General features: G+C 48.1%; 1 protein-coding gene across 5 annotated transcripts in view; it reads left to right on the forward strand.

The window, feature by feature from the left end:
- Positions 1-14,056, forward strand: part of PDPR (pyruvate dehydrogenase phosphatase regulatory subunit) — a 38,186-nt gene that overhangs the window by 11,935 nt on the left and 12,195 nt on the right. Inside the window, exons 4-16 of one of the 5 annotated variants that reach the window (XM_024556085.3) lie at positions 1,423-1,504; positions 1,602-1,765; positions 2,432-2,553; positions 3,348-3,465; positions 4,176-4,325; positions 5,310-5,502; positions 6,664-6,788; positions 8,651-8,806; positions 9,016-9,149; positions 9,562-9,710; positions 10,165-10,277; positions 11,844-11,938; positions 13,248-13,337. In XM_024556085.3, the coding sequence (XP_024411853.1) occupies positions 1,423-1,504; positions 1,602-1,765; positions 2,432-2,553; positions 3,348-3,465; positions 4,176-4,325; positions 5,310-5,502; positions 6,664-6,788; positions 8,651-8,806; positions 9,016-9,149; positions 9,562-9,710; positions 10,165-10,277; positions 11,844-11,938; positions 13,248-13,337 (1,691 nt within the window). Of the gene's footprint in view, positions 1-1,422; positions 1,505-1,601; positions 1,766-2,429; positions 2,554-3,347; positions 3,466-4,175; positions 4,326-5,309; positions 5,503-6,663; positions 6,789-8,650; positions 8,807-9,015; positions 9,150-9,561; positions 9,711-10,164; positions 10,278-11,843; positions 11,939-13,247; positions 13,338-14,056 lie in introns of those variants that run through there. The other 4 variants (XM_045191736.2, XM_045191737.2, XM_053914740.1 and 1 more) reach the window with 4 other exon arrangements.

The raw sequence follows: 14,056 nt of genomic DNA on the forward strand, positions 1-14,056 counted from the left end.
TGCCTGTGGGGTGGTGAGGAGGTCCGGGGAGCGAGAGGAGGGGGATCACCCTCAGGCTCTCGCCCCCATTGTGGTTCACCGGTGGTGCGGTGACAGGTGGCCAGGGGCCTCCTATCTGGCATTTGTGTGGGTGTGCCCTGCCGTGGTCATTTCCTTCAGCGGACCGCTACAGATGAAGTGACACGTGTGCAACCCGCTTAGATAACCCTGATAGTGAACTCACTTGAGGTGCGTGTCGGCTACCTGTCGGCCAGGTCACCGAGTGACTCCGAGGCCTCGTCCCGACCGGGAGTGTGGGTGCCTGCGGGGCTGCGGTGTGAGTGTGGCGCACTGCTGTTGCGTGAACGAGTGCAGCGGTCTGAAAACTCTGTCATCTGGGAGAGCATCTCGTGTGTTACTGCATCTTGTAGTGAGGGTCATTCTTTCACAGCTGAAGAAACCTCGACTTAGGGAGATTGAGCCAATTTTTCAACTCAGTGATAATGCAATTTTAAGAAATTAATTAGTGGGTTAAAAGGAACATAGACAGTGGTACTGTCCTATATCTGATCTATAGTAGTGAGAATAGAATAACCGAACCCTTTCTCTCACTGTGAAGTCCAGAGTGTGATTAGCCCACAAATCATTGGACTAGTCTGGTAAATTAACTGTTTTTAAACACCGTTCTCTGAAATTTCAGTCCTCTAAACAGACATTCTTGTCATGTCAGTGAAGGGTATATTTACCTGAGGATTTCAACAGAAATTAAGAAAATAAACTGTTCTCACTGTACTTCCTTTGAAAAGAAACTGATTGACTCAACTCTTCATAAGGAGTGAGTCACTGCATTGTGGGAGGATGGTCACTGACCCAAGTCTAGTAGCGGTGTGTCAGGTATGCTGACTACAGACCAGCGTAAGGGCCAGCGACCCCACAGGCAGCACCTGGGTGGAGCAGAGCCTTCTGGCCTGGGTGCTCTGCACTTGAAATCAGGTGACCTCCAGCCGGTCACCCGCTTGCTCACGGCTGAGTATCCAGGGATCTGATTGGCTGAGCTTAGGTCCATGCCTACTGGCTGTCCTGGGTAAAGAGGTAAGGTTCCAACCCCCTGGGGGCTGATGTCATGAGCCGTCCTCATCAAGGGCTATACTGCCACCAAAACTAGGGGGAGAAAATCTAAAAAGAGGAAAGAATATAATGGAACCTGGGTTCCCTTCCTCTCCAAGAGTTTTTGAGCAATGGCATCTTTTGTTTTTATTTTAAGAATGATTTTATGTGCATTAAAGTCTCATTTGATCCTCACACAACTCCGAGCTGAGAGTGTCTGGAGGGTGGCCGCCCAGAACTCATCACAGGCCTTCTCCCTCACAGTCTCGCGGGCTTGCCTCTCCACCGCCCTGCGTTTGTCCTGGTCCGCCTGAGTCTGGGCTGATTTTCCCACAGGTTACATAAGGACCGGCTCCATCTTTCTGGCCCAGACTCAGGACCGGCTGATCTCTCTGAGGCGCATCAACTCAAGGCTGAAGTACGTATGAGGCTAGAAGCCAGTCCTGGCTGTACTGTCACACTGACCTCTGCCAGAGGGCCGGTGAATGTCATTGTCCCCTTGTGTTCTGTGGCAGCGTTATAGGCATCCCTTCTGAGATCATCTCCCTCAAGAAAGTGGCTGAACTTCACCCTCTCCTCAATGTACACGACCTGGTGGGGGCCATGCATGTCCCCGAGGATGCAGTGGTGTCCTCTGCCGATGTGGCTCTTGCCCTGGCGAGTGCTGCCTCCCAGAATGGTAAGCAGGTTTGGGATTAGGAAGGCAGAGGTTGTGTAAGGGCGTGTCTCACAGTAGGCAGTGACACCAACTCAGCTACCGTTTTGTATGCTGGCTACTTCCGTTTTAATATACTATCTGTTAATACTTTTCCTCAGGGCCACAATTTTTCTTATTAAAGTTCTAAGGAACTGCTTTTACTACTGATTTAGTGTACTTCAGACTTAGGGAACTCCTTTCAGCCACTGAACTTGAGAAGCTCCAAGGTTAGAACACACCTTGGGGATTTAACCCACAGCTTGGAGCGCGTCCCGGGTGTGGAGTGAGTGAGGGGAAGACACACCAGCGTCCGTGGTGTGTATGCTTTGAATGAACTGATTCACGATGCGGGCAGAGCGGGGTTTAAGATGCCCTGGCTGCACTTCTCCCCTGTCTCCCTTCCCATTCCTGGAATGTAATTGTGCACTAGAGTCGGGTGCTAAATTTGCCTGCTGTTTTTAACCTTGGGGAAGTCTCATTTACAGTCTCAGGATGTGGTTCCTAGCAGTTTTCTGTTGTCTGAAGTTAAAGCATTGACCTGGCCTTTTCAGTGTTTCCTGAGAGTTGAGAAGCGGCTGCAGATGCCTTGACTCTGGAACATCAGAGGGCCGATCTCGATGCCCCCACTCTTTCTTTACCTCCGAACAGGTGTTCAGATCTACGACCGGACGAGTGTTCTTCACGTGATGGTTAAAAAAGGTGAAGTTACTGGCGTGGAGACAGATAGAGGGCAGATCAAATGCCAGTATTTTGTCAACTGTGCTGGTCAGGTGGGTTAGCAACAAGAGGGGGCCTCTGGTTTTATTTACTTTTTATTTCTGGGACTTTTTTGGCATAGAGACTTAAGACACTCTGGTGACAAAGTAAACAGATGTTGGGGCCACACTATTTCTTGTGTGGGCTGGGACACTCAGGGTTCTCGTCCTCCCCGTCAGAAACCCGTACTGTCCCTCCAGCAGAGTGCGTGGCCTCTCCTGCCGCCTCCTCCTTGGGAGCGCGTGTTCTCCTGCCAGGAGGGCCGGGAAGCACTTGGGTGTTGACATACATTTTTGGCATTAGATTTTCCAGGATGTTTTATTTCATTCTTTAACATAGCAAATAAAGGGTTAGCCTGTTTTATTGTGTCAGGAGCATGGGTTCAGTTTCCAGAACACTAAGCTGCTTCTGCTTTTAAGACACATTGGTCCTTTCCGTTCACTCTACAGTTCAAGGTGATCTAGGAATACTTCCCGTCTTGGGAAGTTCCTTGTGATTTGATACTTGGGGGGTTGTAGTTGAGGCCAGGCATTTTGTTAAAAGGCCTCATTTGCTCCCCATGAGCTCCTGTTACTAGCTGGTAAGTCTGTCTGCCTTTGGTCTAAAAGTAAGCTTTATGGTTTAAAAAGTCTAGTATTGCTCCCCATCCAAATAATTAAACTACTGCAGGCTGAATCTTGGTTTCCCACGCCTGACACTGTAGCAAGAGCACACACAAGCCACTTGAAATTAAACTCTTCAAGCGGCTGAACTTGCTCATTTGTCTTTTTGTTCCTCTTCCACCCACAATCAATCTGTCCATTTGTAGTGGGCATACGAGCTGGGTCTGGCCAACGAGGAGCCGATTAGTATCCCGTTACATGCCTGCGAACACTTCTACCTCCTGACTCGCCCCTGGGAGACCCCTCTGCACAGCAGCACGCCAAGTGAGGACCTGCGCTTTGTTTTCAGTCTTGCTTCCTTGCCCCTGTTCTGTCCTCTGAGAAGGAAGACTTTCTGTTAAGGGCGGACTGTACCCGAAAGTCTTATCTCTTCTAGAGCATGTCACAGGGAGGTGGCCCCGTTCTGACTTTTCTTTAAGAACTCTTTATGAAAGGATGGCCGAAACAGGCATTCCACTTAAGCAATTTTTCCCCCCTGCAAGCTAATTGTAGTCCCAGACAGAAGTGTAAGTTGATAATATTTGGAATTAACCTGGAGTTTTGGACTTGAATGCTGTGCATTGTAGGAATATCATGGGTGAGCTATAGACTCAGGGTATTTGGTGATGCTGAGTGTGGAGGAGAGGGTTTGGTTCATTTCGAAGGTCTGAGTCCCTGCAATGGGCTCAGCAGCCCCCGCCTCAGGCTCTGTGTGGCGCAGGGGCTGTTGTGTAGTCTGGTGGTGAGGACTAGGCAAAGCTTCTAAGCACCTGACCCGGTGAGGGGTAATCAGAGACAGTCTCCACCGTAAGTCCGAGAGGGAGAATCCTCCCGGGTGACCTGGAAAGATATTTTGAAGCTACTGTGTCTACTGTGTTCACGGGATGCTGTTCAGTTCATAAAGCCAATAGCGGGTGTTTCTGCTTTGCTGTTCTCTGTCCACGTAGAAAGATGGCTTACCTCTGCCCCTCTCCCTTGTCATGTCTCTTCCTCAGCTGTCGTGGATGCCGATGGCAGAATTTACATTCGGAACTGGCAGGGTGGCATCTTGTCCGGAGGCTTTGAGAAAACCCCGAAACCGATTTTCACTGAGGGCAAGAACCAGCTGGAGATTCAGAATCTGCAGGAGGACTGGGATCACTTCGGTGTGTGAATTAGAGAGTAGTAATACTATCTAATAATGTAGTAATAATGGGATAATGCCCTGTGCTCATTTAAGATGGCACAGTTTTCAAAGCATTTTCAAGACTAGCGCGCCATTTGGTCTTGCAGCAGCCTATGTGGAGGTTACAGAGCGCAGGCCGCAGGGTTCGTCTGGGCTCAGGACGGTCACTAGGTAGCAGAGTCAGAAGAGTAAATCTGGGTTCATGGACTTGCGGCTTATTACTGATTCAACTAAAATAACTGCTGAAATTTTAGGCGAGGAGGAAACATTTTCATAGGGTTTCTTACAGAATTAAAGATATTTTTAGAAAAATTATCAATATGGTTGTTTACTCAATTTTATAATAATTTTAATCTTATTTATTGAATAGTTAGTATAGTCACATGGTTCCAAATTTAAAAGATAGGGAAGGGTCTATAATGAAGAGTTTCCTTCCCACCCTTAATAGATTTTTTTTGAAATAATCTTTTTATTGTGGGAAACGTCAAACTTTTATACGTGGAGAGCATAACATAAGAAACCCCACATGCCCACCAGCCAGCTTCAGTCTGGTGTCACCTGTGTCACCACCCCACCAGACTGCTCCCAGGTGAGGGCGTGCAGACGGGCCGAGTGTCCATTTTTGCAGCTGTTCCCCCTTCGGGAACCTGCCCTTTCATGGCATCTCTCTCAGTGCCACGTGGGGAGCCTCAGCACCAAGCCCCTCAGACCCTTGTCTGTGCCCACATGAGTCACCTGCTCTTCCGCAGCACCTTGCCTTTCCAAAGAGCACCTTCCTTCTCAGTCTTCAGCCAAGCACTTCGTAGGTGTGTCCCATGATCCCTTCAAGGTTTCTGCTTTCTGGAAAATGGCCCAGCTGGCTCTTCTTAGAAAACCTCTTCCAAGAGGTTCTGTGGCAGGAGAGGGAGTTGGGAGTTTTGAATTCCCTGAAGCTGAGGACTCTGGCTTTGTTTTTATTGCTCAGAGCCCCTGCTGAGTTCTCTCCTGCGTAGGATGCCAGAGTTGGAGACCCTGGAGATCGTGAAGTTGGTGAATTGCCCCGAGACCTTCACACCGGACATGAGGTGCATCATGGGCGAGTCTCCTTTGGTGCAGGGCTACTTTGTCCTGGCAGGAATGAACTCTGCTGGCCTTTCGTTTGGCGGGGGCGCTGGCAAGTAAGTCTTCCTCACTCACACTGAGCTTAATGGGCTTCTTCCTTTCTGGAATCACTTGTTAAAATGGGCATGTAATGTATTTAATCTGGTGTGTTAGTAATAAGGAGATACCTGTAATTTTAGCGCCCCCTTCAAAATAATCACCAGGGAAGGGCTCCCCCGATATTCCTGAACTGTCATTGTTCAGAATGTCTTTGGGACTCCTCCTTTGGAGTTGGCCGTGGAGACTGTGGGATGGGTATGTCTGTGTACTCTCTCAGCTGGAACAAATGCGGGTCCTTTGAGTGTGTATTTGAATTTGGAAATATCCACGTGAGGTGAGATAGATGATCATGCTGAGTATTACAAGTTCTTACTTAAAAATTAGGCACTAATGAAAATTAAATAATCATTTGTCATGAAAGGACAAGTACTGTGTGATCCACTTGTATGAGAGACGCAGACTAGTCCAATTCCTAAAGACCGACAGCGGAGAGAGGTGGGCGCCGGGGCGGGGGGCGAGGCGGGTGGGGAGTGGCTGCTGAGTGGATGAAGAGGCTCAGCTTGGGAAGATGGAAGGAAGTTTGGAGATGGCCAGTGGTGAAGGCCACACAATAATGTGACTATACTTAATGCCATTGAACTTTACACCTGAAAGTGGTTAAGGTAGTCAATTTATGTTATGTATATTTCCACAATTGAAAGTTGTTTTTTTTTTAAGTTTTAATGTGACCTTTTTTCGGAGTGAATTGTAGAATGGCTGTGAAAACAGTTATGGAAGTGGAGTTACCAGAACCTTTGGTGCAGAGGAGGTGTAGTCAGATAGCTGCATCCCTTCCTAAGGAGACTGTTTCACAGAAGAAACCCACCCTGGATGTATGAAGGAGAATGCATTTGTATATGCTTTAGTCTTACGTCTTCCTAGACGTGCCTGTGTCTTAAACATCTTCTAGGGAACCTTATCATTGGGGCTGAAGCCCTCGCAGTGGTCTAATGAGAGCGGTCATAGAGGGTCCGGGTTTGTCTCTTCCAGGGCAGGTGGGCAAGGTACCCAGAATTGCTGAACCGGCTCCTGACGAGATAGGGGTTTTGATCCTGTTGGTTCTTGATTCCAGCCTGGGCTTTGAGAGTATCACACCGGAGGCCCAGCAACTGTCATTCCCGCCCCCACCCCCCAAACAGGTACCTCGCTGAATGGATGGTGCATGGCTATCCCTCAGAAAGCGTCTGGGAGTTGGACCTGAAACGTTTCGGAGCCCTGCAGAGCAGCCGCACCTTTCTGCGCCACCGGGTCATGGAAGTCATGCGTAAGTGAAGCTTTCTCCCAGTTGCACCTGCCTGCAGGTGCCTTACTCGGTTCTGTTCTTATTCGAAGGGACAGGTTTTTCCACAGTTCTTAATAATTGCTTCAGGCTGAGCTTCGAATGTTTGTTTCAGGCCCGTGTTGGGGATGTTGTACTCCACGTGACGTTTATAGGCCATTTTCTCTTGCGTGCATTGTAGCTGTTCACTTCCGGGGGCAGGGGGGAGTTCCTGACAGGTTCCGGAAGCAGCTTCTTGCTTGTTCTCGGCGTTGCCTGCTTCCCACATGCCTGGGAAGATTCCCTTTGCCACCGTGAGTGCCCGCGGTCCCCACTGGGTCTTTGGGAGCACGGTTTGCTCTCCAAGGCAGAGAACTTGCCAAGTTACTCTCAAAGCTTCAAGCTTCTCTCAGTGATGTTTTTTTGTCACGAATCCATGATATGCTGGTAAGATAGGAAACCACTTCTCATGTACGTACAAAACATACATTCCTGCTGTCTTTCTCCTTGTTCTTACTTCCCTCCGTCTTGGAAGGATCGGTCTCTTCATTTTAGCTGGCTACTCTGCCTCGTTTCTCATTTACTTTCTAGCTTTTGTATCGGGAATTGAGCCAAATCAGATTGTCATTTCATTTTTTTTTATACTGAGGAACTATTTTCAGACTTTGCCAAAATATGTCTAAATATTTTGGGCATATTTATGCTCAGGACTAAGTCTCTGTATTGGCTGTGACGACCATTTTTTACTAAGAATGAACTGCTGATTTAGTAGCTGGAGGTTCCCTTCGTGGTGGGCACTTGGCTGACCTTTAACACCTGCGTGGCCCGTGTCGGAACTCCTAGCCATGGGGGAGAGAGGCCTTGGCCGCAGTGTGCGTGACTGCTGAGCTTCTTTAATTCTCAGCAAGTCCTTTGGTTAAAACGTTGAACTATCGTAAGTCTAGAGGTCCCCATCCATAGTTACTTTAGAACCTGTGCAAATCATAACTGAGCTTGAATTTCTCCTTGATAATGTGACATCTTTGGTGGCATTTTCTGATTCTCATAAAACAAATTGCAGGCCTGATAGAAAGTGGGGAGGGGGAAAGCAGAACCTAAAAATACCAGAGATTGACAGATCGTCACAACATCAGAAAACCTGCACGGTGTCCTGATTTTTAATCTCCCAGCCTCCCCCACGACCTCGATGCACCGCCTGTGTGGAATGGGTGAGGTCAGGTCTTCTCTTTGGAAGGGACTAGATGTCGTACTCTTTCTGGCTGTTTTTACTCATTGCTGTTGCAGATTGGACATTAGGAGAAATGAATTCTGACTCTAGCTTTGTTATGTGAATAATGTCACTGGGACAATACTATGCAACCTGTCAGATTTCAGAGCCACCAGTTCAAGGTATGCTATGTGCCCTTTCACTTCCGAAATGGGTTAGACGTTAGAGAGGAAATGTCTGTATGAGTCTGAGATCCCGACAACATAAGCATTGTAAAGAAGCAAGTGCCATTTTTTCACACTTTGTAACCACCTGGGACCCCCTCAATATCACCTTCATCTCTCCTATGGAGCTTAGCGAAGTTTAAAGCTATGACCTTTCTCCCTTGTTTCTCCCTACTAATTCGGAACCATAACTGTGAACAGAGATGTAGAGTCATCGTGTGACTCATAGCCGTATAACTATGGAGGGGTGACAGCGACTCTTGCAATATTATTCTGTCTTCTGGAGCATGCCTGTGGTACTGGGTCCTGTTTGGCAAATTATGCTGCATTAGCCTGGAAAGAATGCTCTGTCGAAAAGGAGCAGCTCCCGAGTCTAGTGGATAGTGGGTGCTCAGCTCTGTGGTTGGGCTTTCATAGACTGTTCTGATCTGTTCTAGCTCTGCTGTATGATTTGAAGGTTCCCCGTTGGGACTTCCAGACGGGGAGGCAGTTACGCACATCTCCTCTCTATGACCGACTGGACGCACAAGGAGCCAGATGGATGGAAAAACACGGATTCGAGAGGCCTAAGTACTTTGTGCCACCAGACAAGGGTACACAGCACGTTTCTGTTTTTGTTCACTTTTTTGTTTGCCCTGAGAATTAATAAAAGTTATTTAAAAAATATATATAGCTGGAATTTGTTCCTGGGAGGAAAACAATAAAAGCCTGTTATATTAAACTATACAGGGAGACCCCCCTCACCCCCAGTGTAATCACGTCCCCTCCTTTTCTCTCTCCCTTCTGTTGTTCTGTTCTGTAGACCTCCTGGCACTGGAGCAGAGCAAGACTTTCTATAAGCCAGATTGGTTTGACATTGTGGAGGCCGAGGTCAAGTGCTGTAAGGAAGCCGTGTGTGTCATAGACATGTCCTCTTTCACAAAGTTTGAAATAACGGTAGGTGTTCGGGAGCCAGGACAACAGACGAGGAGACGGTGCATATTTATTGAATGCCTCCTTTCTCACCTGTCTCCTCAAACCTGATTCTTTAAGAACTCTGGTATATTTTAATGTCTTACCTTTTTATTTTTTTAAATATTTTATTTACTTTTAGAGGGGAAGGGAGGGAGAGGGAGAGAAACATCAGTGTGGTTGCCTCTCGTGTGCCCCCTACTGGGGACCTGGCCCGCAACCCAGGCATGTGCCCTGACTGGGAATTGAACTGGCAACCATTTGCAGGCTGGCACTCAGTCCACAGGCACACTGGCCAGGGCTTATTGAATTTTCTTAGTAAGTCACATTGCCCATCAGACCGTGTTACCAGCCAAATGATCTTGTGCTCTCTCTGCTTTGTTTCTTAACCCTACAGTCCACCGGAGATGAGGCCCTGGAAATTCTCCAGTACCTCTTCTCCAATGACCTCGACGTGCCTGTGGGCCACATCGTGCACACCGGCATGCTCAACGAGGGCGGAGGGTATGAAAATGACTGCAGCATCGCACGCCTGAGCAAGCGCAGGTGAGGTCAGCGCCGCCGCTGGCTCCCTCCGGCACTGGTTCCATGAGGGTCCCCGAGCACAGCGCCAAGCTCACTTTTCCAGGCAGCCGGAATTATACCAGAGACGAAAATATTTCATTATCTCATGACCAGGTCATTGGCAGCCCAATACAAAAAGAAATCACTAGAAGAAAAAAACAACTTAATAGATTATGTAAAACTTGATGTGAAAAATTAGTTACCCTACTGGGAGATGCCTTGTCTTATATTAGTAGGGCTATATAGTAACAGCCCGTCTCCCATTTTTCCTTATGTGGTGTGTGTCCTAGGGTTCTGTGCTGCTGGCCCTCTCTGAAAGCTAGGAGCTCGTGTGCCAGTGTTCTAAGTACTGGTTTGAGACTAGCTGAGAGCTTGATTGCTTCCTGATCCTTTTTTCTGCTGCCTGGTTTTGATTACTTGTGGGTCTCACTTTCAGCTTCTTCATGATTTCTCCGACTGACCAGCAGGTCCACTGTTGGGCCTGGCTTAAGAAGCACATGCCACAGGACAGCAATCTGCTTCTGGAGGATGTCACCTGGAAATACACTGGTATTTCTCTCTGGGGGTCCTCTGGGGTCAGCTGTGTGGGGACAGGCCAGGTGATCCAGCTTTGTCAGAATTAGAAGCATGGAGGAGGCTCTCTGGAGATGAAAGCATCTCTGATGCTTCCCCGTGTCTTTTCGGTGAAGTGTGGGATGAGTTCTTTAATCACGGTTTTGTTCACCTCTGTGTCCCTTACAGACAGCGTGTAGGAGTGCAAATAGTGGTTGAATGAACGCCTAAATAATCTTTACTTTCGTTTTTATTTCATTGTTTTGTTTTCTAGAGTTTAAAGCTTTTTTATATTATCTATAATTTTTTTCAAAATTTCCCCTTAGCTTTTTTTTTTCATTCTCTCCCAAGGACATGCTTATTGACTTGAGAGAGAGAGGGAGAGGGGGAGAGAGAGGGAGAGGGGGAGAGAGAGGGAGAAGAACATCGATGTGAGAGAGAAACATCGATCAGCTGCCTCATATGCACCTCAACCAGGGACCAAACCCATAGCCTAAGCATGTGCCCTGACTGGGAATTGAGCCTGTGATCTTCAGTTTACAGGACAGTGTACCAACCCACTGAGCCACACCAGCCAGGGCAGCTTTGCTTTTTTTTCTTTAAAGATTTTTAAATTTATTTTAGAGGGGAAGGGAGGAAGAGAGGGGAACATCAGTGTGTGGTTGCCTCCTGTGCACCCCCTCGGGGATCTGACATGGCCTGCTACCCAGGCATGTGCCCTGACTGGGAATTGATCCGGCGACCCTTTGGTTCACAGGCCGGCGCTCAATCCACTGAGCCACACCAGCCAGGGCTTTTTAGTGAATAATTTTTAAGGATGACTTAAATTTCCTATCTCAGGGGTTCTGTCAGGGGAGCAGCCCTCCTCTAATGCCACCTCATTCCATGGCTGGCCTCTCCGTCCCCTCTCCTTAATCTCTTCCTGCCGCTCACCCACCAGGCCCTTGTTCTCAACCCATTGTATCAGAAAATACGATAAACTCTTGCTACCAGATTGGCAAACTACAGAATCTTCTTGAACCAAAGCTGTGTTCAGGCCTGTAGAAGGGTAGCTGATGTACAGGTAGCACAAGCTGCTGTCACAAACATGACAGAATCCAGAGAGACTGGGCAGCTCCTCCCAGGGCTCTCCTGGTCCTGATTTGGGATTGGGGCCTTTTCCATCATGTAGCCATACCGGGAAGGTGAGAGGAATGGGAACGGTGCGGGGGCTTGTGGCTGACCCTGTAAGTGGGCTCCTGTCCCATCGGTCAGGACTGGGTCTCATGATCCCATCTGACTGCAAAGGAAGCTGTGGGATGAATGTGGCCTTCCTGTGTCCCCAGGAAGAGGAAACTCTAGTCGGATAGACCCTGTCATGCCCGCAGTCAGCATTTAACAGGCCTGTCGGGAGAGGTATATCTGCCAGAATCAGGTCCCCCTTGGATTGCCTAAGCAAAGGGACGTGTTCTTGGTCTTGCCACCCAGGCTTGGTCGTAGGTGAGCAAGTGCACAACAGACCTTCCTCATGAGCTCGGCTCTTTGCCTGGAGCAGCCAGATGTCTCTTGTTCTTTTCTGTTTAGCCCTCAATCTGATCGGTCCTCGAGCTGTGGATGTGCTGTCTGAGCTGTCCTATGCGCCCATGACCCCAGACCACTTCCCAAGTCTCTTTTGCAAGGTGGGTGCTAGTAAAGTTCTGGTTTTTAAGTGGGTCGGGAATATCTTTTATAGATGGAAACCTATGTCATTAACACTCCCAAAGTGTGTTGACTTTTATTAAGTAAGTAAAATGACAATAAATTCCTTTATTTTTCACCCTTCAAGGTCTCCTTATTAGTAAGCATTAGGATATATTTGAAGTGGACTTAACTTCTGTGAATATCAGTTCCATATATTTATTGCTTTCTATAGCAGTAAATTAAAAGTCTAAGTTACAGGATTACACCGAAGATGTCCGGGTCAGGCCCTTCTCTCCATGCAGGGCTTCCTCTTCTTCACCCCCCGAGCTGGAGGAGCTTCTGTGTTTGTGGCAGCTTCAGGTGCTAATGGTGTAGGTGAAGCCCTAAACAACCTACATGATTCTCTTTCATATACTCAGCAACGACAACTGCGTGAACAGATTGTAACTGAGTAAAAGATGTAAGTGAGCACTCTCTAGGCGGTGGCTGATTTGAAGTCCACAGACAGACAGATGTTTTTGTCAACCTGTAACAAGCAGCTTGGCACAGTTCCTGAGAGAGGCTCTTTGCAATTCAGACCAAAGTTGGGATCCACCTCCTAATTGATTTTACAGTTTTCCTTTTTCTCCATGGCAGAGTGAAAGCAACAGAAAACTCACAGGTAGCCATTAGCGACTCCTTCACAGCACATGCTTGGCTTCTGGGGGGAGCGATCCACCTGTGTGTTCCTGCAGAGTGCCACGTGACATTGGGCGTCCCGTGGCAACAGTTTGCTTTAGTGCCACCTGGGACTTAGCTCCTTCCTTTGTAGGAACAGTAACTGAGACAGAGGTAACCGAGCTGCCGTGCCTGTGTTTTGAACATCAGCAGCCTGGCCTCGGATCCCAGGCAGCAGGTGAACCATGTTCTGTGCATATCAGGCATCATCTTTTGTGCCCAGGACTGTCTGCAGAGACCCCCCCGAGGCGACACTTGCCCCCTGACACACCTGACTAAAACAAATCTCGAACAGGACTTTGCAGAAAGTACTCTTTCATGCCTGTCAAAGACTTTGCCTCCACAGCCCACCAGCTGCATGGCTAGCACTCCTGAAATTGAGGATGGTCATGGGAAGAGACCCTGTAGAGGCCGTGCTCCACTCCTGGTGACTTGGCCCCCGGAGACAGACCACCCTTGAGACCCCACTTCTTTCACTCACATGTCTCTCCGTTAGGGTCAAAGGCTGTACAGCTGAGGGAAGGGTTTACCTCAGGCCTCCACCCCACTTCCATCAGAGTTTTGACACTGACTCTCCCTCTGTCCCCACAGGAGATGAGCGTGGGCTATGCCAATGGGATCCGGGTGATGAGCATGACCCACACGGGAGAGCCGGGCTTCATGCTTTACATCCCCATAGAGGTGAGCAGCACCCGAGGAAGGTGCGCCGGCGCCCCACACCTTGCTGAGCATTGGCCAGCCCCCAGAGCCGTGTCTGACTGCGCCTTGGTGGTTGAACAGGCTGCGCTAAAGAAATTTTAACGTTTTTAAGTTGTTTACTTTTTAAAAATACTTATTTTATACAGAGGGAAAGGGAGGGGGAAAGAGAGGGAGAGAAACATCAGTGTGTGGTTGCCTCTCACGCGCTCCTACTGGGGAACCTGGCCCACAACCCAGGCACGTGCTCTGACTGGGAACTGAACTGGCTACCCTTTGGTTCACAGGCTGGCACTCAGTCCACCGATACACACCAGCCAGGGCTAAGTTACTTACTTTTTTTTGAATAAGTGATACATTCACATGGTTTAAAAATAAAAATCCGAAGTATCCAGTTCTACTTGACTAGTTCCCACCAAGGACCACCAGTGATCTTCGTGTTCATGTCATGTCAGAGTTGTGAGCAGTGGAAGCGAGTGCAAGCCATGTTTTAACCCCCTTTTTAGAATCACAAACAGAAACATACTGTTACTTCTTTTATTTCCTTACCAATTTATCTTAGAGATCTTGTCCTAGGAGTACCTAAAAAGAGCCTTTTTTTTCTTTCCTTTATTTTTTAATAGTGGTGTAGTATTCTATCACATAGTTGAATCAGTTTATTTAATCAGTCTGGTACTAACAGACATTTATGATGTTTCTAGTCC

Source organism: Desmodus rotundus, chromosome 12 (assembly GCF_022682495.2).
Source record: "Desmodus rotundus isolate HL8 chromosome 12, HLdesRot8A.1, whole genome shotgun sequence".
NCBI lineage: Eukaryota > Metazoa > Chordata > Mammalia > Chiroptera > Phyllostomidae > Desmodus > Desmodus rotundus.